Genomic DNA, 20,137 nt, shown 5'->3' with positions numbered 1-20,137 from the left:
GGGCCAGCAGGTGTGATGGCACATGCCTGTAATCCCAGCACTGGGGAGGTGGAGGCAGGAGGAATGACTTCTAAGCCAGCCTGGGTTTCATACTGACACATTCCTGGCTGGGGGGTGGGAGGGGAGGAGTGTAATATAAGCAATGTGGAACAAGGAAGTGCAGGGACTAGACCCCTGCCCTCCCAGAGGCCTGGCCTGCACCAAGCTAACCTTGAAATGTTTGGGTCAGAGTGCTTTAACTGCACTGATAGTTTGACTTCAGAACCTAGCAAACTAGGCAAGAAATATTCCTCCCATGTTTAGCAACCAAAGGAATAGCCGGGCACCTGTGGCTCATGGCTGGAATCCTAGCTGCTCCTGAGGTTGAGATCTGAGGTTCATGGTTCAAAGCCATCCTGGGCAAGGAAGTTGGAGAAACTCTTATCGCGAAAAAAACCACTAGTAAACCCTAAGTGGCGTTGTAGCTCAAGTGGTAGAGCCCTAGCCTTGAGCTGAAGAGCTGAGGGACAGCGCCCAAGCCCAGAGTTCAAGCCCCACAAGGACAAAAAAAAAGAAAAAAGAAAAAAAGAAAGTAATACAATCTCCAGTGAGCACATTTGCTATGCAAATTATCCAACCCACCTGATTCAATTGCTGAGACCCTACTTGCCTCAGGGCCAAAGAGCAGCCAACTAAAGGCTCCTTAACCCTGACAGCTACAGAGGATTCACACAGGCTGATTCCAACCGGCTCCTTTCCCTTCTCTTCCTTTTTTTTTTCCTTTCTTTGCTTTTCTTTCATTCATTTTTCCCCCCATTTTGATGGCTGGAGGTTGTCCTGGACTTGAACTGAGGGCCTAGACGCTGTCTCTGAGCTTTTGTACTCAAGGCTAGCTCTCTATCATTTTGAGCCACAGCGCCACTTCCGCCCATTTCTTCCTAAAAACCCACACATTCCAAGCAGCTCAACAGTTTTAACTCTGCCCATTCATGAACATGGGAGGTCTGTCCTATCAATTTCTTTAGTGTTGTGTAAGTTTCATGATAGAGGTCTTTATTCTTCTTGGTTACATTTATTGTTAGGTATTTTAATATTAAAAAAAGTTTGGAAAAAAAAGTTTGGGGCTGTGAATGTTGCTTAGTGGTAGAGTGCTTGCATGAAGCCTTGGTTCAATACAGTACCACATAAACAGAAAAAGCCAGAAGTGGCACTGTGGCTGAAGTGGTAGAACGCTAGCCTTGAGTAAAAAAAGAGGTTCAGGGACAGAGCCCAAGCCCTGAATTCAAGCCTCAGGTCTAGCAAAGAAAAAAAAAAAAATGGCGGCCAGTGGCTCACATCTATAATCCTAGGTACTCAGGAGGCAAGGTCGGAGGATCGTGGTTCAAGGCCAGCCTGGGCAGGAAAGTCCCTGAGACTCTTTTCTCCAATTAACCACCAGAAAACCGGAAATGAAACTATGGCTAAAGTCTTAGCGTGCTTGCCTTGAGCTGAAGAGCTCAGAGACAGCACTCGGGCCCACAGTTGAAGCACCACAGTCAAACAAAACAGAAAACAAAACAAAACAAGACCAGTACTCCCTATTCAACACCAAGGCCACAATCTCTATAATCCTGAAGATGGTGCAGTATGGCAGAGATGGGCTGGATTCTGTCCCTGAACTTCTTTTTGCTCAAGGTTAGCATTCTACTACTTGATCCATAGTGCCACTTCTGGCTTTTCCTTTTTATGTAGTACTGAGGAATTGAACCCAGGGCTTCATGCATGCTAGGCAAGCACTCTCCCCCTAATCCACATTCCCAGCCTCAAGGCTGGGAATAAAGGCCTCTTGTTGTTTTGGTCAAGGGGGATTGAGCGCAGACCTGGATGCTCTCCCTGAGCTTGTATACTCAAAGCTAGTACTCCAGCAGTTAGAACCCAGCACCACTTCTGAGTTTCTGGTAGTTAATTGGAGATATGAGTCTCAGGGACTTTCCTGTCCTGGCTGGCTTTGAACCTCTATCCTCATATCTTTGATTCCCAAGTAGCTAGGATACAGGACATGAGCCATTAGGTTTCATATCTAGAAATTATTATTATTATTTGGCCGGTTCTGGACCTTCAACTCAGGTCCTGGGCAATGTCCCTGAGCTTCTTTTGCTCAAGGTAGTTAGCATTCTACCACTTGAGCCACAGCACCACTTCTGGCATTCTTGTATATGTGGTGCTGAGGAATGGATCCCCAGTTTCAAACATGTGAGGCAAGCACTCTACTACTAAGCACATTCCCAGCCCTAACAGTGAATAGTGACAGAACCCATATGATACAAATACCTTTGGGGTCGAAATGAATGTGTGCAGAGATCATAGAAGCAAACTCTCTCAGAATCTCTGATTTGGCCCTCAGGCAAAAGCTAGAAGTAGCTGGGACAGAGTGCTGGTGCCTGGAGATAGGGACTAGGACAAAGTCCCAAGTGTCCTGGCCCAGATCTCATCATCTCAGAGCCAGAGCTGCTCTGGGTGGGGAAGCTCAGCACTGGGGATTCCCAGTCTCCCCAGTTTCACTTCTTCTCCAACCTGTGTCGGCCGCTTTTGCCCGGACACTGGTGACGCGGCAACAGCTCTCGCTGCTACTGGGTGTCGGGTTCTAGAGAAGCCAATCAGTGTCACTGGGGTTCCGGGTTCTAAAGTCCCCCGCGGAGCTACCGGCACTCAGAGTCTCCCCGGATTCTGGGGCTGGGCTCATGGCGCCCGGATCCGTCCTGCGGCTGCTGTCGTGGGTGCTGGCGCTGGCCGGGACCTGGGCGGGTGAGTCTGGGAGCCGTGGAAAACACGAGTCCGCAGGGTAGAGCGAGGGGTGGCGGTGGGGTGAGGCGCCGTCGGGGGGCAGGGCCCGGGCAGCCGCGTCCCCGTCCCCTCCGCATGACCCGTCCTCGGTGCCCTCGCTGGGCGCCGCCGGGGTCATTCGGACCCCCTTTGCGTCTCCCGCGTGCCGAACCCCTTCTCCGCTCCCGCCGCGCTCCCGGCTCTCACCCGCGCCCGCCCGCAGGCCCCCACTCCCTGCGGTATTTCCACACCGCCGTGTCCCGGCCCGGCCTCGCGGAGCCCCGCTACATCGCCGTCGGCTACGTGGACGACGCGCAGTTCGTGCGCTTCGACAGCGACGCCGCGAACCCCAGGATGGAGCCGCGGGCGCCGTGGGTGGAGCGGGAGCCGCCCGAGTACTGGGAGCGGGAGACGCGGATCCAAAAGGACAACGCACAGACGAACCGAGTGGACCTGCAGACGCTGCTCGGCTACTACAACCAGAGCGCGGACGGTGAGCGACGCCGCCGGGTCGGAGGTCACGACCCCTCCCCGCCTCCCGCTGACCAGCCCGAGCCCCCGGGGTCTCAGGACTGAGGTTCAGCCCAGGCTGCGGGCGCTGCGGGGGACCGGCACCCCGGGAAAGAGCCGCGGGGTGGGGCCGGTGTCCTCTCCGTGTAGGCCAAAGTCCCCGCGGGGCGCGGGCTGACCGTGGGGGCGGGGCAGCTTCTCACACCGTCCAGAGAATGTATGGCTGCGACGTGAGCGCAGACGGCCGTCTCCTCCGCGGGTACGAACAGCACGCCTACGATGGCCAGGACTACATCGCCCTGAACGAGGACTTGAGCTCCTGGACCGCGGCCGACATGGCGGCTCAGATCACCAGGCGCAAGTGGGAGGAGGCCGGTGTGGCAGAGAGTGACAGGGCCTACCTGGAGCACACGTGCGTGGAGTGGCTGCGCAGATACCTGGAGCACGGCAAGGAGACGCTGCAGCGCACAGGTACCAGGGCCCGGGGACTCCTCCATCTCCTGTGGAAGTCCCCCTCCACTCCCACAGCCAGAGAGGAAAAGGGACCCAGCCCACCACACCCCTTCCCCTGCCCAGAGAACCATGAGCCCCTGCCTTTCACATGCTGTGTCACACAGTGGCTCTGGAATCCACCTTCACCTCACCACAGTGAAACACACACACTATCTCTCTCTCTCTCTCTCTCTCTCTCTCTCTCTGTCTTCCCATCTTCCTCTCTTCCCTCTCCCCATCTCTCCACGCATGGAGGGGAAGACTGTCCTGAAACAAGTGTGCAGCTGGCCCCTTCCACTCTGGCAGTGGCCCTGGGCAGCACCAGTATGGCTAGAAGTCTCTTCCAGTACTTTGGAGAAAGTGTCTCTTATCTCCACTCAGGACAGAGCCCAGTGACTCTTGAGAGATCCAGGGATTCTTCGGTGATCTCAACTAAGTCTAGGACTCTGCAAGATTTAGGAGATGATTCCAGAAGCCGAGTTCCAGCCTGGATCATCCATCCCTGATCCCTCTCTGTGTTATGTATCCTCAACACGGTCAACTGACCTGCACAGTGGCCCATGGTAGGCAAGGAGATGCATCTGAATTTCTGGGTTCTTCTCAGATCCCCCAAAGGCACACATCACCCTCCACCCCACCTCTGAACATAAGATGACCCTGAGGTGCTGGGCACTGGGCTTCTACCCTGCGGAGATCACCCTGACCTGGCTGCGGGATGGAGAGGAGCAGACTCAGGAAATGGAGCTGGTGGAGACCAGGCCTGCAGGAGATGGAAGCTTCCAGAAGTGGGCAGCTGTGGTGGTGCTTTCTGGGGAGGAGCAGAGATACACATGCCATGTGCAGCATGAGGGGCTGCCTGAGCCCCTCAGCCTGACATGGGGTAAGCAGGGCTGAGGGCACAGAGCACAGCTGTGCTCAGAGACAGCAGGAGGCATGTGCAGCTCTCAGCAGGTAAGGACTGAGAGCTGGGTTCACAGCCCTCATTCTCCTTTCTCTTCCCTTCCAGAGCCGCCTGCTTGGCCCACCATTCCCAACACTAGAATTTTCATTGGTGTGGGCATCTTTGCAGTTCTGGTTATTGTAGCTGTGGTGGTTTTTGTGCTGTGGAGGAAGAGGACTGGAGGTAGGAAGGTGGAGGTCTGAGTTCCTGGGCCACTTGTGGGTTTCAGGCCCCAGGCAGAAGTGTGAGCTGCACTCCTAATGGGAAGTTGCAGCACACTCAGGGCCTTCCCCAGCCTGACAGCTCCTCTTCTGTAAATCACCTGCAAAACGAAGGACACAAAATTCCCCCTCCTGAGGGTGGTGATGGGAACTGATTGCAGCACTCAGGCCCACAGGGACTCAGCTGCCCACTGAGCTCACACTCCAGGACGTCCTGGGGTCTCTCTTCCCAACTGTTGCACTCCTGTCTCCTGATGCTTCCTTGGTTCTATGGTCACATTTCTAGAAACTTCCCATGAGGTCAAGGCCAGGGATTCATCCAGGCCCTCATGGCACTGCTTGTGTCCTGCCTCTCACATGGTGTTTCTCCCTACAGGTGACAAGAGAGAAGGCTATGATAAGGCTGCAAGTGAGTGCCATGGGGGAGGAGGTGACCTTTGTTGTGGTGCAGACAGGACCTGTGGGAGCTCATGCACCCCGGAATTCCTCCAGTGATGCCTCTGTTCTCTAACCAGTTCCTCTCTTCCACCACAGGAGACGACAGTGACCAGGGTTCTGATGCTTCCCTCAGAGCTGAAAAAGGTGACAACCTGCAGACCCTAAATGGGGGGCAGGGCTGAGGCCCAGGGAAGGCTGTGTTGTAGTTGCAGGGTCTAGGCATTGGGTGTTAGTGGCCTGCTCAGAGCGTGTGGCTAACAGTGACTGATCTGCATTGTTGTGCGTGTTCTTTTCTCCTGCAGTGTGACACAGCTGCTTTGTGTGGTCTGAGAGGCACAGCATTTGTTCCTGCCTCTCCTCCTCCCTCCTGGGACATCATGAGCTCCTGACTTCTATCCTGTACTGGGTTCTGACCATGTGCAGGCTTCTGTGTGCTGTCAGCCTCCTGTGAGGAACTGAGGAGCCAGCCCAGCCCTGAGCACCAGGACCCTCCCCACACTGACCTGGGCCTCTTTCCCCTCCAGCTGCTGCTCCAGCAGAGGCGGGGCCAGGGCTTCCCCATCCCTGACTTCACTTTCCCTTGCTCTGAGCTGCAGCTGCTGCTTCCCCACTGATAAAGAGAATGTGGATGTGGGTCTGTGTTTCAAATTGTTGTCGTGGAAAAAGGTTCAATAAATCAACGAATGATTCCCAAAATTGAGATAGAAAATAAAACATGATTAAATTCCAGAATCATCATGTTTGCTGAGCTGTGTTGTGGGCGGGGCCAGGGTTAGGCTGAGAACAGGCAGGTGTGGATAGGAGCTCAGTGCATTCTGGACTGTCATGTATTCAGTCCTCACCTGGGTTGTCTTCCCTGCTCCTCAGTTTTGTTGTTTTTCTAGAACCTTCTCCATGAGCACCTATGATCAGAGGGGCTTTTCCTTTGTCTAGGACACACTGCACAGACTGTGCAGGTGAGACTAGGCTCAGGCCTGAGTCCTCTACTAAGACACCATCAGTTCTTCTCCATACTTGTGTCCCTTCTTGTCATCCTGCATGAGCTGGTTTCTTGTTGGCCTTCTGGGTGTCTGTGACAGCAGCAGGGGGTGTGTTCCTGTCACTGCCTCCCAAAGCACCAGGCAGCCTTGCACAGGGTGTGTGTGGTGAGGAGAAAGGCAATGTGAGGCAGCTTGCTTTCCTTCTAGCACTGCTGCCTCCAGTGTGGTTCTGTGCTGTCCCCAGTGCCCTCAAGGGAGCCACCTGTGGGAACAGCAGAGAGGAGGGATGTCAGGTTTCTCCTGCGAGCTCCCTTCCTGATCCTCTGCATCTTCTCTGCCCACCTTCCCTCCACCTGCCCTCAGCACTGGTTAGTCCCAGCTCTGCTCCCACCCAAATGCCTGGATTGAAGAGCAGAGTCAGGAAGGGATTATGGTGCCATCTTGATTGGCTGAGAGGATCTGCAAGTTAGTGGAGTTCATGTCCACATGTGTGTGTCAGGGCATTTCAAGGAGAATGGGTCATGAGAGCTCTGACCTAGGGAGAGTGTCATCAGGTGGTAGATTGAAAACCTGAAGAGAGTTCTGGAAGCTGGTGGACTGTGGTAGTTGGGACTCCACTGTGTGTGGGTTCTTGGGGATTGTGTTTCTCTGCACCCTGTTACTGCCCTGCTCTGCCTCCTGCTGCCACGAGAGGCGCTGTGCTTCCTGCTGTGCCCTGCTTTCCCTCTAAGGCTGACTTGGTCCTTTCAACCCTGACCAAAACACTCCCTTCTGCTCAGCTTCATTCTCAGAAACAAATTAACACAGGAATCTCCTGCCAGACAGCAGGGCCTTTGCTCTGACTACTTAACGATGTGGTTCTGAGGCGTTTGACATTGGTCTGCAGATTGAATTTGGAATCGCTCAGAAAGTCAAAGGAGGTCAGAACTGTCATGCTTGTGGAGCATGTGTGCTAGCAGAAGAGACAGGTGGCAGGGTGTTCATCATGACCTGGAGGGAAATTTTCTGAGTTGTGGTGAAATTCTCCAAGAAGATATCTAGGAAAGTATCGGTAAACTGGAAGATCTCCTTGTGCAAAGTCCTTACCTGTGTTCTGTGGACTGCCTGGAATCTGGGATTTCCTGTGTTGAGCCTTTGAGAAGAGACCTGAAGAAAAGATTCTCACTTGAGGGTTTTATTTTTTTGTATATGTGCTAGTCCTGAGGCTTGAACTCATGGCTTGTGTGCTGGCCCTAAGGTTGTTCTAGGTCAAGGTTACTGTATCGTTTGATCCACAGCTTCCCTTCGTGCTTTTGGGAAATAAGAAGCGCCAGACTTTCCTATCAGTGCTTGTTGAAGCCATGAATGGGAGACCTCTGCCTCCTGAGTAGGTAGGAGTGTAGCAGTATCCACACTACCTGACTTTGATAGTGATTTTCTTTTTGTGTCATTTCTAGGGGATTGAACTCAGGGCTTGGGCACTGTCCCAGAGTTTTATCACTCAAAGCTTGTATTCTACCAATTTGAGCCACAACATCACTTCTGGCATGAGCTACTTGCTCTCAGTTGATATATATATATATATATACATATATATATATATATATATATATAGTGAGGTCTGGGGCTTGAACTCAGGGCCTGGGCACTGTCCCTGAGCTTCCTTTATTCAAAGCTAGAACTCTACCCTTTTAATCCATACTGCCACTTTCAGCCTTTTCCATGTGGTTGGGGGAATCAAAGCCAGGGCTTCATCCATGTTGGCAAGCATTCTACTACTAAGCCACATTTTCAATCTCTGATATATATATATATATTTTAAGTCGAAGAAGGTGTTTAATGAAGAAGAAAAAAAGGATAGACATACAAATGTCCCAGAGTATAGGTTTAATCTATCCGGCCTGTAGTTTTCAAATGTGACCACACGATGGCGATATAAGTACAGCCTTTTTTTGTGGGGGGGGGCAGGGGGGGGGAGGGAGGGTGTCTGTTCCAGGGGCCTGAACTCTGGGCCTGGACAGTGTCTCTCAGATCTTCAGCTCAAGGCTAGCACTCTACCAATTGAGCCACAGTGCCACTTCGGGCTTTTTTTCTTTTTGCTTATGTGGTGCTGAGGAATCCAACCCAGGGCCTCATGCATACAAAGCAAGCGCTCTACCACTGAGCCAAGTACAAGTCTTCACAACCCCAAGTCCTGCTTTATTGTTGTCGGGTTTTGTTTTTAATCAATGTAGAACCATATAAATAAGTGCTGAAGCCTGGCTCTGGTGGATCATGCCCAGTATCTTACACACTCAGGAGGCTGAGATCTAAGAATTGCCATTCAAAGCCAACCTAGGCAGAGAAGTCCATGAGACACATCTCCAATGAACCATATGAAAACCCAAGGAACTGCTGTGGCTCAAACTAGTGCAACACTAGCCTTGAGCAAAAGAGCTCTGAGTTCAAGACTCAAGACAGATGAAAAAAACACCCCAAAACCAAACAAACACAACCCCTCCCTAATTGCAGAGTAGGCAGGAAGATGTCAACTTTGGTACTTGGAAACCTTTGGGTAAATACAGCCCTTTGGAGGCACAGGCCTCTATTGCTTTGTACATGGCTGGTAATACACTCAGTTTATCTCATCCATTCAAATTTGTGTTAAGTTTTTGGGTCTGTTGGCCTTATCCCAATTTGGAGGTATAAGGCTGAATTGTGCTTCCCAGAATATTCACACAGCAAGTAACAAATTCCTGATCCCTCTTCACTTATTCTCAGGTAAGTGGTTTGGATGCCATTGTGGTTGATTCCAATTTATACTCTCAATAGGTATAGTGGCCCCATGGGTGGTAAAATCATTATTTAAAGCCTTTCTTGACATCTAATTTATGGATAGGACTAAAACTTTCAGGACTGAGCTAAATGCTGGTGGCTCACATCACTCATTCTAGTTACCTACATGGTTGAGTTCTGAAGATTGTGGTTTGGCATCAGCCCCGATAGGGAAGTCCTGAAGACCTCTATCTGCAGTTAACCCTCAAAAAGCTAGAAGTGAACTTGTGAATCAAGTGGTAGAGGAGTAGCCTAGAGTAAAAAGGTTCAGGGACAGGCCCTGAGTTCAAGTCTCAGGATCAGCATACAAACACACACACACACACACACACACACACATACACACAGAGACTGTTATAAATCTGAAGCAGTTCAGAATGTACAAGAGTTCTCAGGGATGCTGAGAAGTGCAAGGAAAGGCAAGAGAAGAATCTGAGCAACTGGAAGGAGAGCTAGAAGCGCTTGGGGTTGTCATTTTCTCCACTTTGCAATGCAGAGAACAAGGCTCCTTCCTTCCAGCAACTAACATTGATTAAGTGTCCTCTGCCTGCCAACCCCTGGGCTGCACTGCACAGAACACAGAAAACCCCTTCCGTCAAGGAGACCTCTCTGTCCACATCTAGCTGGGCCAGTGTCCAGGGACAGGCCTGCCACCTGCAGGCTGCTCCCTGCTGTGCTGCAGCCCTGTGCAGGTCAGCTTGTGGTTAATTCTCCCCTGGGAACCATGAGCAGCTGTGCTCTCTTGGGCTCAGTGCACTCTCCTGCTGTGTCCCTAGTTCTCACTATCCTGGCCACCTGACCCCATCAGCCCCACTCTCTCTGGCTTTACAATGTCCTCTGTGATAGGTTGGAACTTCTGTTCTAGAAACATATTTGCAGTGTCCATACAAACTTGGGTAGCTACTCTGGAAAGGAATTTCCACATGCTTGCCAGCTCTGGGTGAGTAATAAGTCTCAGCATTCCCAGAGTCAACCCGGAATTTGCACTTGTAGCATCATCAAACTCACAACACATTAGCATCATTCATTTCAGCAAAACACATTCTTCTGGTGCCAGTGTGATGGGAGAAATATGATCAGAGGCCAGCATGTGCTGCATAGCAAGTTCAAGGCCAGCCGGTTCCACTTCAGTGAGTAATTTTAAAAGAAACAAACAAAAAAAACTATTTTGTACCTGTTCTGTGTCTTGACCTCAGGCCCTGGGCACTATCCTTGTTTTTTTTCTCTCCCTCTCTCAAGGCTAGCACTCTACCACTAGAGGCACAGTTGCACTTCTGGATTTGTTGGCAGGTAATTGGAGGTAATAGTCACAGACTTTCTTGTTCAGATTAGCCTCAAACTTTAATCCTCAAATCTCACCTTCCTGAGTAGCTAGGAATACAGGTATTAGGCAGCAATGCCTTGGTGATTAACGAAAGGCTGTGGATGTAGCTCAGTGGAAGAGGACTTGTGCTAGGCTCTGGGCACAAATCCCATCCCCTCTGCAAGTGTATGTTATGACCCCATCAGTCTCTAGGGTTTGGCTCACCTAATGCAGTCATTTACACTCAGCTCTGATCTGAAGGAGATTCCCTTTCTGTGCCCTAGGGAAATGCGTCCCCATCCTTAAGCAATGAGACAGGAAGAAAGGGCACAACCTGAGTGCAGCAGCTGAGACAGGAAATCTAATGATCAGTTCTGTGCTTAACATGCAGATAGAACAAGAAAAGTGCCAGAATGTGTAAACAACAACAACAACAAAACTCCAGCAATGACAGGATACATTATTTTTTGCAAAAGAAGGCAGAACTCTGAGAACAGCTTCAGCGCTGCCTGTGTGGACAACTGCTTTAAGAGGCAGCAAGCAGGACTACCCCAGCAAGGCAGGTGGATGATGATGATCTGCTTCCTTAACAATCCATGCCTGACACCTGCTCATCCTCACATGGGCCCTATGGACACATGACCCTCACCCATGTTCTAGCCAGACCCTGGAATTCCACCCCCACCACCATCCCCACCAACACCAGCAGCGCCAGCTCCAGAAGCAGAAGCAGGGACCCCGCACCCCGGAGCACAGGCAGAGTGGAGCTTTGTTGGAGCACTGTTAAGTTCTGTTGGAGCATGGTTCCTGCTATGCCTTGGCAAGCACCGCGCTGAAAGTTTCCTTTCTCTACACGTGCTGTGGTGTTGGCAGAGATTTTACTTCCCTGCTGGAGTCCGTCCCTGCCCCATGTCCAGCTGCCTGGAGTGAAGGCCGCCAGCCAGGCAGCTTGGAACCCACAAGGAGCAGCATTGGCTTGGGGTGTGGACAGCAGCTGTGGGCGGGGCGGGAGGCAGAGGGGACAGCACAGCGCATAGCAGCCACAGGAGCGGGCTTGCTCTGCGGGGAGGCGAGGGCGGGTCGTGGGCGGCTGAAGTCAGCAGGAACCGACCTGCAGGCCTGGAGGAGGAGGAAGGCAGCAGAGGCCATAGTGAAGGTGAAGCTGGCATCTGCCCCACAACAGCGCTGCAAAGCTGGCAACCAGGGCTGTGCGGGAGCCGCGACGCTAGAGGGCGCCAACCGCCCTTTGAAGGCCGGGCAGGGGAGGGGCGCTGTTTCTGGAGCTGGAACTCAGGTGTCCAGCTTGCTAGGCTGGTGCTCTCCCCCTTGACACTCACGTGGAGTCCTATTATATCTTCGTGTAATTGCTGAGAAAGAGTCTCTTCAACTTTATTGGTCAGGCTGGTCTCAAACCTTGATACCTCTGCACTCAGCCTCCTGAGTAGTTAGCTTTATAATCATGAAAATCAGCCAGGGGCTGGTGGCTCACAGCTGTCATCCTAGGCACTCAGGAGGCTCAGATCTGAGGTTTGTGATTCAAAGCCAGCCCTGAAAAGAAAGGCTATGAGACTTTGACCTCCAATAAAATACTCAGAAAAAGCTGGTGTGTTTTCAATGTAAAAGAATCATCTCTCTCCATCTCTCTTTCCTGATTTGATATCTCATTCTATACACCTTATTTAATAAGACTGCTTGGAATAATTAAAAAAAAAAAAAAGAAAAAGCTGAGTTGGACTGTGGTGCAAGTGTAGACTGCTAGCCTAGCCTTGAGCCAAAGAAGATCAGGGAGTGCCAAGGCCCTCAGTTCAAGCCCCAGGAACGAGAAAATATATAGTAATGTAAATGAAATAGTACAATTTATGCCATATTAATACAATTTGAGTGAAATATGATATGATTTATTTTATAATACTGTGAATTAGTTAATGCTGAGGGATTAAAATGGTTGTTTTATGTGAAGTATATCTTATTGAGATTACTAAGAAAACTATGCACTGGCTAGGCACTGCTGGCTCACACTTGGAATCCTAACTACTGAGGATGCTCAGATGTGAGTTCATAGTTCAAAGCAGCCTGGGCAGTAAAATCTGAAGTGGTGCTGTGGCTCAAGTGGTAGAGTACTAGCCTTGAGCTGAAGAGCTGAGGGACAGTGCCCAGGCCCAGAATTCAGGTACCATGACTGGCAAAAAAAAAAAAAAAAAAAAGAATAAAACCTCTGTCATGTGTAAAAAAAATTTTTTTTTGATAGGGCTGAGGATGTGGCTTAGTGGTAGAGTGCTTGCAGAGCTAGCATGCATGAAGCCCTGGATTTAATTCCTCCGTACCACCTACACAGAAAAAGCTAGATGTGGTGCTGTGGCTCAAGTGGTAGAGTGCTAGCCTTGAGCAAAAGACACTCAGGGACAGTGCTCAGGCCCTGAGTTCCAGTCCCCCGGACTGGCTACACACACACACACACACACACACACACACACACACATTTTGTAGACTTGAGGACAAGTGTCCTTAGTACATCACAAAAAATACATTGAGACCAAGCCCCAGTGGCTCATGCCAGTAATCCTAGCTATTCAGGAGGTTGAGATCTGAGGATTGTGGCTCAAAGTCAACTAGGGCAATAAAGCCCAGGAGATTCTTATCTCTAATTAACCACTAAAAGCTCCAAGTGTAGCTGTGGGTCAAGTTGTAGGGTGCTACCCTTAAAATAAAAAATAAGGCCGAGCACCAGTGGCTCATACATAAAATCCCAGCTACTCAGGAGGCTGAGATAGGAGGATCATGATTCAAAGCCAGCCTGGGGGGGGCTGGAAATGTGACTTAGTGGTAGAGTGCTTGCCTAGCATGCATGAAGCCCTGGGTTCCATTTCTCAGTACCACAGAAACAGAAAAAGCTGGAAGTGGCACTGTGGATCAAGTGGTGGAGTGCTAGCCTTAAGCAAAAGAAGCTGAGGGACAGTGCCCAGGCTCTAAATTCAATCCCCAGGACTGGCAATAAAAGGAACTCATGTATAGGGGATGGGCCGATGGGAGGGCAGGGATGGTAAGGGGAAACAAAGGAGGAAGTAACAATGCTTGATAAGAAATGTACTCATTACACTGCTTATGTAATTGTAACCCCCCTGCATAGTTTTTTCACACAAAAAAAAAACTTAAAAAAAAAGCCAGCTTGGGAAGGAAAGTCCATGAGACTCTTATGTCCAATAAACCACTAGAGAACCAGAAGTGGCTCTATGGGCTCAAGCAGCAGAGTGCTCACCTTGAGCTGAAGAGCTCAGGGACAGCACCCAAGCCCAGAGTTTAAGCCCCATGACTGACAAAAAAAAAAAAAAAACTCTAGACAGCACTCGAAATCTTAGTTTAAGCACCAGGATCAGCATCTAGATAGATAGATAGATAGATAGATAGCTCCTCCAAAACAAGACTTGTCAGTAGAATACGGACCTGGTCTTGAACTTAAACTCAGGGCCTGGGAGCTGTCCCTGAGGTGTTTTTTCTCTTAAAGCCAGTGAAGTTAGGAGGTTGGGAACAAGCAATATGCTTGAAGCAATAGGCCTTGTCCTTACAGCCATCTTGGTGCCTTGCTGGGCACAGGGGCTTTCCACACAGCTCTGAAAATCTCTAGAGGTGATAGAGGACATTCTTTGGATTACACAGGTGTCCTGAGTTGCTAAGCTCCAGGAAAGTCTTCCTTCCCTTAAATAATTGTCTTTTCTTCTTTTCCACAGCTTTATTAGGTTTAAGTGTCTTCATCTGGTTATCTTTGCTTCTGTACACTACTTTTGTTAGGATAAATTCCTCACAACTCATGTGGATTTGGTCATATAAGCTTTTTTTTTTTTTTTAGTCCGGTCGTGGGGCCCGAACTCTGGGCCTGGGTGCTGTCCCTCAGCTCTTCAGCTCAAGGCTAGCGCTCTACCACTTGAGCCACAGTGCCACTTCCAGCTTTTTTCTTATGTGGTGCTGAGGAATCGAACCCAGGGCCTCAGGCATGCAAGGCAAGTACTCTACCACTGAGCCACCTTCCCAGCCCCTGGTCATATAAGCTTTGTGCTAGCTGCATTTGTAGCTGCTGGTCTTTGAGAAAGAGTCTATCAGCAGTCTAACTGCTCTCCAATAAAGACTCCTAATTGGGCCTCTTAAGTGGTGGCTTCTGTGTTTCTTGACCTGAGTTCCCTTACAACACTAGTACTCTACTACTTAAGCTACAGCACCACTTCTGACTTTTTGGTAGTTAATTGAAGATACCAGTCTCACAGACTGAACCTTGTTCCTTAGACTCACTAGGATTTCCTGAGTCACTAGGATTCCAGGCATGAGCCACTAGCAACCAGCTACAAAGAGGTATTTTCTTACTTTCTTTTTTATTTTTTGTTGGTTGAGGAACTTGAACACAGGTCCTGAGAACTGTCTCTGTGATCTTTTGCTCAAGGCTATTGCTCTACCACCCTGAACCATGGTACTACTTCTGGTTTTCTGGCAGATAATTGGGGATAAGAATCTAACAGACTTTCCTGCCTGGCTGGCTTTGAACCTCTATCCTCAGATTGAAGCCAATTGGTGGGAAATGCCACCAGAACTGGCTAATTAGACATTTTAAACATAATTAATCGACAGCTACAAAGTGCTACTCTTGATAGCATTTACCTTTTGAGTGAGTCTCCCAGTCTCCAAAGCATAAAAGCAGAGTGTAGAGTCAGTATAACATATGCACAGAAGCCCACATTGTAAAGAGTATAAAGATTTGAAGCAGAGTGAGAAGAAGACTATCGTTCCTTTACACTGCATTCAAATGGCTTGAATTCAGTGGGGTATCTCTGTGTCCACTGTCTGGCTATCCTGTCATATTCTGCTCTGTTGGTCAAATACTGAGTGGCTGTGCTTCCAACCACATGATCTGCAAGGTTGTAGTGTGTCAGAAGGGAACAAGACGCAGCTAACCCTGTATATGTGTGTAAGGATGTTGGGTCTGAGCGCTCCCTGGCTCTTGACTGCTGTTGCAGTGGTAGATTCTGGTGTGGAAAGTAACCTTTGGTGGTTTAAGCAGATAATCTGATGGGGAAAAAATCACCTTCTCATGCAGAACCTGGTGGATCAATATAGCTGATTCATTCACAAATGTCATCTCCTTTTGGGTCAGCAATGCAGTTAGCATGAGGAGCAAGGGTCATTTGGGCTAGCTCCTTCTCACCTCTTTGAGCACTAGTGGATTCCTAAGCAGGGATTTTGCTAGACTTTGGATTTGCCTCTGCTGGGTGGTGCAAGTTTTCTTTCTTCCTGTTCTTCAGGCTGTGGAGCTGTTGGGTCTCGCTGGGGTCTGCATCAGAACTGTCACTGATGGTTGTGGCTTCTGATCATTGAACGTTGGCCCAACACTAGATATTTTGGTGAAGTGATGGCTTGTTAAATTTCTGGACGAGGGGCACACACCGGTTGGTGCCATGCTTGTTTGTTCTCTGTGCCTGCTTTCAGCCAGGGGATGCACACATCCACCCTTTCCTGCTGGACGAGCAGATGGTTCCAGTAGGCTGGCCCTGTGCTCTAGGCTGCAGGTGCTCTTGGCAGGGAGGACATGCAGGTGCCATCTTTTCCATAGTGTTTCTTCTAACAAACTTTCCTCTGACATTTATGATGTTCCTGTCTTGCTGGAATTCTCTTGCCAGACACAAGGACCAAGGCCAACTTATCTATCCTATGCATTGGACTGGAGTAGGGATGAAGTATGTCTTTTTCTGATTTGGATGACCTGAAAGGAAACAGATATTGGTACCAGGAGCACGGCAAGGAGATGCTGCAGCGCACAGGTACCAGGGCCCGGGGGACTCCTCCATCTCCTGTGGAAGTCCCCCTCGACTCCCACAGCAAGAGAGGAAAAGGGACCCAGCCCACCACACCCCTTCCCCTGCCCAGAGGACCATGAGCCCCTGCCTTTCACATGCTGTGTCAGAGAGCAGCTCTGGGCTCCACCTTGACCGCAGGACAGTGAAACACACACACTTTCTCTCTGTTTCTGTCTCTCTGTCTCTGTTTCTGTCTCTGTCTCTATCTCCCTCTCTCTCCTTCCTACCCTCCCTCCCTCCCTCCACATGGAGGGGAAGACTGTCCTGAAACAAGTGTGCAGCTGGCCCCTTCCACTCTGGCAGTGGCCCTGGGCAGCACCAGGAGGCTCTCAGCATTTGTCCTCAACCAGGACCCATTGTGGCTAGAAGTCTCTTCCAGGTTTTTGGAGAAAGTCTCTCTTTTTTGGGGGGGGGTCCGGTCATGGGGCCTGAACTCTGGGCCTGGGCGCTGTCCCTCAGCTCTTCAGCTCAAGGCTAGCGCTCTACCACTTGAGCCACAGTACCACTTCTGGCTTTTTTCTTTTTGCTTATGTGGTGCTGAGGAATCAAACCCAGGGCCTCTGGCATGCAAGGCAAGCGCTCTACCACTGAACCACCTTCCCAGCCCTGGAGAAAGTCTCTCTTATCTCTACCCAGGACAGAGTAAAGTGACGCTTCAGGGATGGGGAGCTTCTGGTCATGGTGATCTCAACTGAGTCTAGCACTCTGCAAGGTTTAGGAGATGATTCCAGAAGCCTAGTTCCTGACCGGATCCACTGTCTCTGCCAGCACTGGCTGTGTTGTCCATCCTCAGCATGGTCAACTGACCTGCACGGTGGTCCATGGGAGGCAAGGAGATGCATCTGAATTTCTGGGTTCTTCTCAGATCCCCCAAAGGCACACATCACCCTCCACCCCACCTCTGAACATAAGATGACCTTGAGGTGCTGGGCGCTGGGCTTCTACCCTGCGGAGATCACCCTGACCTGGCTGCGGGATGGAGAGGAACAGACCCAGGAAATGGAGCTGGTGGAGACCAGGCCTGCAGGAGATGGAAGCTTCCAGAAGTGGGCAGCTGTGGTGGTGCCATCTGGGGAGGAGCAGAGATACACATGCCATGTGCAGCATGAGGGGCTGCCTGAGCAGTAAGTAGGGTAAGCAGGGCTGAGGGCACAGAGCACAGCTGTGCTCAGAGACAGCAGGAGGCATGTGCAGCTCTCAGCAGGTAAGGACTGAGAGCTGGGTTCACAGCCCTCATCCTCCTTTCCCTTCCCTTCCCAGAGCCGCCTGCTCAGCCCACCATTCCCAACACTGGAATTGTCATTGGCGTGGGCATCTTTGCAGTTCTGGTTATTGTAGCTGTGGTGGTTTATGTGCTGAGGGGGAAGAGGACTGGAGGTAGGAAGGTGGAGGTCTGAGTTCCTGGGCCACTTGTGGGTTTCAGGCCCCAGGCAGAAGTGTGAGCTGCACTCCTAATGGGAAGTTGCAGCACACTCAGGGCCTTCCCCAGCCTGACAGCTCCTCTTCTGTAAATCACCTGCAAAACGAAGGTCACAAAATTCCCCCTCCTGAGGGTGCTGATGGGAACTGATTGCAGCACTCAGGCCCACAGGGACTCAGCTGCCCACTGAGCTCACACTCCAGGAGGTCCTGGGGTCTCTCTTCCCAACTGTTGCACTCCTCTCTCCTGATGCTTCCTTGGTTCTAGTCACACTTCTGGAAACTTCTCATATGTTCAAGGCAAGGGATTCTTCCATGACCTCATGGCACTGCTTGTGTCCTGCCTCTCACCTGGTGTTTCTCCCTACAGGTGACGAGAGAAGGCTATAAGGCTGCATGGGGGGAGGAGGTGACCTTTGTTGTGGTGCAGACAGGACCTGTGGGAGCTCATGCACCCCGGAATTCCTCCAGTGCCGCCTGTGTTCTCTAACCAGTTCCTCTCTTCCACCACAGATGACAGTGACCAGGGTTCTGATGCTTCCCTCAGAGCTGAAAAAGGTGACAACCTGGTGACCCAAAGTGGGGGGCAGGGCTGAGGCCCAGGGAAGACTGTTATGGTTGTAGGTCCTATGAATTGGGGTGTTAGGTGGCCTGCTCTGGGTGTGTCTTTAATTTTTTTTTTTTTTTTTTTCCGGTCATGGGCCTGAACTCAGGGCCTGGGCACTGTCCCGAAGCTCTTTTGCTCAAGGCTAGTGATTTACCACTTTGAGTTACAGTGCCACTTCTGGTTTTATGGTGGTTAACTGGAGATAAGACTCACCAAGGACTTTCCTACCAGAGCTGGCTTTTACACAGTTCTCAGGTCTCAGCCTCCTGAGTAGCTAGGATTACATGTGTGAGCCACCAGCACCTAGCAAATGGAATGATTATTTTACAATTATATGAGCAAAGTTAGAAAAAAGAAAAGATCCTAAGGTACCTTGGGAAAAGCAAAATGTTACCCTCTCAGTAACTGTGGTCTCTGATAAGGAATCGGATAGTCTCCACTGGAGACAGCTGAGGGATGCATACTCTTACTCTCCCCCCAAGGATTTTTTTTTTTGGTGGGGCAAGTCCTGGAGTTTAACTCAGCCCTGACGTCTACCCCCAACCCCCATTCCTTTCCCACCAGTATCCCAAACTCTCTCCATATGGAACTACCACTTATGAGGTCTCCACCACTCTCCTCATGACATTCTGATAATTACCAACTCGTTTTCATTCTCCAATAATGAGCTCCACAAAGGACCCATTCTAAACTTGCCATTTAGCAGTGATTGGCAACAAATGCTCAATGCCCAACATATTCAATGGGTGAACGAATACTTGATTATAGTATATCCATCTACCTTGGTTACAATAGCGCAATCAGTACATGTACGACAATGTGTAACTTACCTAGGGCTACAGAATCTTTCTCTATTGTATTTGTAGTATCTGGCTGTTCCAGTCCTTGAGAGTAGGGACTTTGTTCAATTTCTATTGTCCCAGAATTTAACATTTGACATATACTGTTTCCAACAAACTTGTGTTGACCATACTGATTTTAAAAGGAAAACAAAAACAACCACCAGCTGGGTGCTGGCTCCCATCTGTAATCCCAGCTACTCAGGAGGCTGAGATCTGAGGATTACTGTTCGAAGCCAGCCTGGGCAGAAAAAGTTCCCATGAGGTGCTTATCTATAATTAACCACTCAAAAATCTGGAAGCCCCACAACTGACAAAAAAAAATCCAGAAGCTTAGATAATTAAACTGCCCTGGAACATACCTAACTACCAGCTCCAGAACCAAGACTGGAACCTAATCTGCAAAAGGGAATGGGATGGTTCAAATGAAGTTCTAGCATAGGAAGAGAAGCCCTGTCTTCTCTGGGCTGGAGTTCTCCAGACCTCACTGGCTAAGTATCCACATAGTAGACATGACTGACCCAGGCAAGGAAGCTCAGCTGGCATGGGCAGCTGAACCCTGCTTTCTCTTGTCCTTTCAGTTTCAACACAAGCTTCTGGCACTTGTTGCATCATGTCTCCCACCCCTTCCTGATTGTCTCTTCACATGGTGCTTTTCCTCACATTACTTTCCTATCAAGTCCGAGTCACGGACAGCGCCTGGAAGTACATATGGTGGGACTACCTCTTGTCCTGTCTCTAGCTCCCCATGCCCATCCAGCCCCTGGTCTCTTCATCCTCAGCCTCAGCCCCTCCCATGTCCTCCCCTGACAAAACAACAGCAGAAGATAATAGACAAGTGAGGAGCAGCTGAGGAGGAAGCAGGAGAACCAACAATCCTGCTTTGCCTTTCTTCCCTTGAAGACGTGAACCTAATGTCCATGCCTGCAACAGAGAAATCCCTGAGCACCTCTGAACATCATGAACTCTCAAGGGAA

General features: G+C 50.1%; 1 protein-coding gene across 3 annotated transcripts; it reads left to right on the top strand.

Annotated features, from left to right (window-relative positions):
- The first annotated feature begins 2,630 nt into the window (after window positions 1–2,630).
- Window positions 2,631–17,979, top strand: LOC122111318 (saoe class I histocompatibility antigen, A alpha chain-like). Of its 3 annotated transcripts, XM_042684095.1 has the most exons (8): window positions 2,640–2,763; window positions 3,005–3,274; window positions 3,487–3,762; window positions 4,388–4,663; window positions 4,790–4,906; window positions 5,321–5,353; window positions 5,479–5,526; window positions 5,685–6,016. In XM_042684095.1, the coding sequence occupies exons 1-8, from the start codon at window positions 2,700–2,702 to the stop codon at window positions 5,687–5,689; spliced, it is 1,089 nt and encodes a 362-aa protein (XP_042540029.1). In that variant the 5' UTR covers window positions 2,640–2,699; the 3' UTR covers window positions 5,690–6,016. The 3 variants fall into 3 exon arrangements, with proteins under 3 accessions (XP_042540030.1, XP_042540031.1, XP_042540029.1); XM_042684097.1 differs by lacking the exon at window positions 4,790–4,906 and having other exon boundaries at window positions 2,636–2,763; XM_042684096.1 differs by lacking the exons at window positions 4,790–4,906; window positions 5,321–5,353; window positions 5,479–5,526; window positions 5,685–6,016 and adding an exon at window positions 17,556–17,979 and having other exon boundaries at window positions 2,631–2,763.
- Window positions 17,980–20,137: the final 2,158 nt, after the last annotated feature.

Source organism: Dipodomys spectabilis, unplaced genomic scaffold (assembly GCF_019054845.1).
Source record: "Dipodomys spectabilis isolate Male_0828 unplaced genomic scaffold, ASM1905484v1 ptg000085l, whole genome shotgun sequence".
In the NCBI taxonomy this organism is placed as follows: domain Eukaryota; kingdom Metazoa; phylum Chordata; class Mammalia; order Rodentia; family Heteromyidae; genus Dipodomys; species Dipodomys spectabilis.
The sequence above is the reverse complement of the archived record's forward strand: the minus strand, read 5'-3'. Positions and strand labels throughout refer to the sequence as shown.

Excerpts from the sequence above, each read along its gene's own strand:
- LOC122111318 (XM_042684095.1), top strand. The coding sequence starts at position 2,700 with ATGGCGCCCGGATCCGTCCTGCGGCTGCTGTCGTGGGTGCTGGCGCTG. Across the intron at positions 2,764-3,004 it reads GCTGGCCGGGACCTGGGCGG|GCCCCCACTCCCTGCGGTAT; the intron begins GTGAGTCTGGGA and ends GCCCGCCCGCAG. Across the intron at positions 3,763-4,387 it reads GGAGACGCTGCAGCGCACAG|ATCCCCCAAAGGCACACATC; the intron begins GTACCAGGGCCC and ends GGTTCTTCTCAG.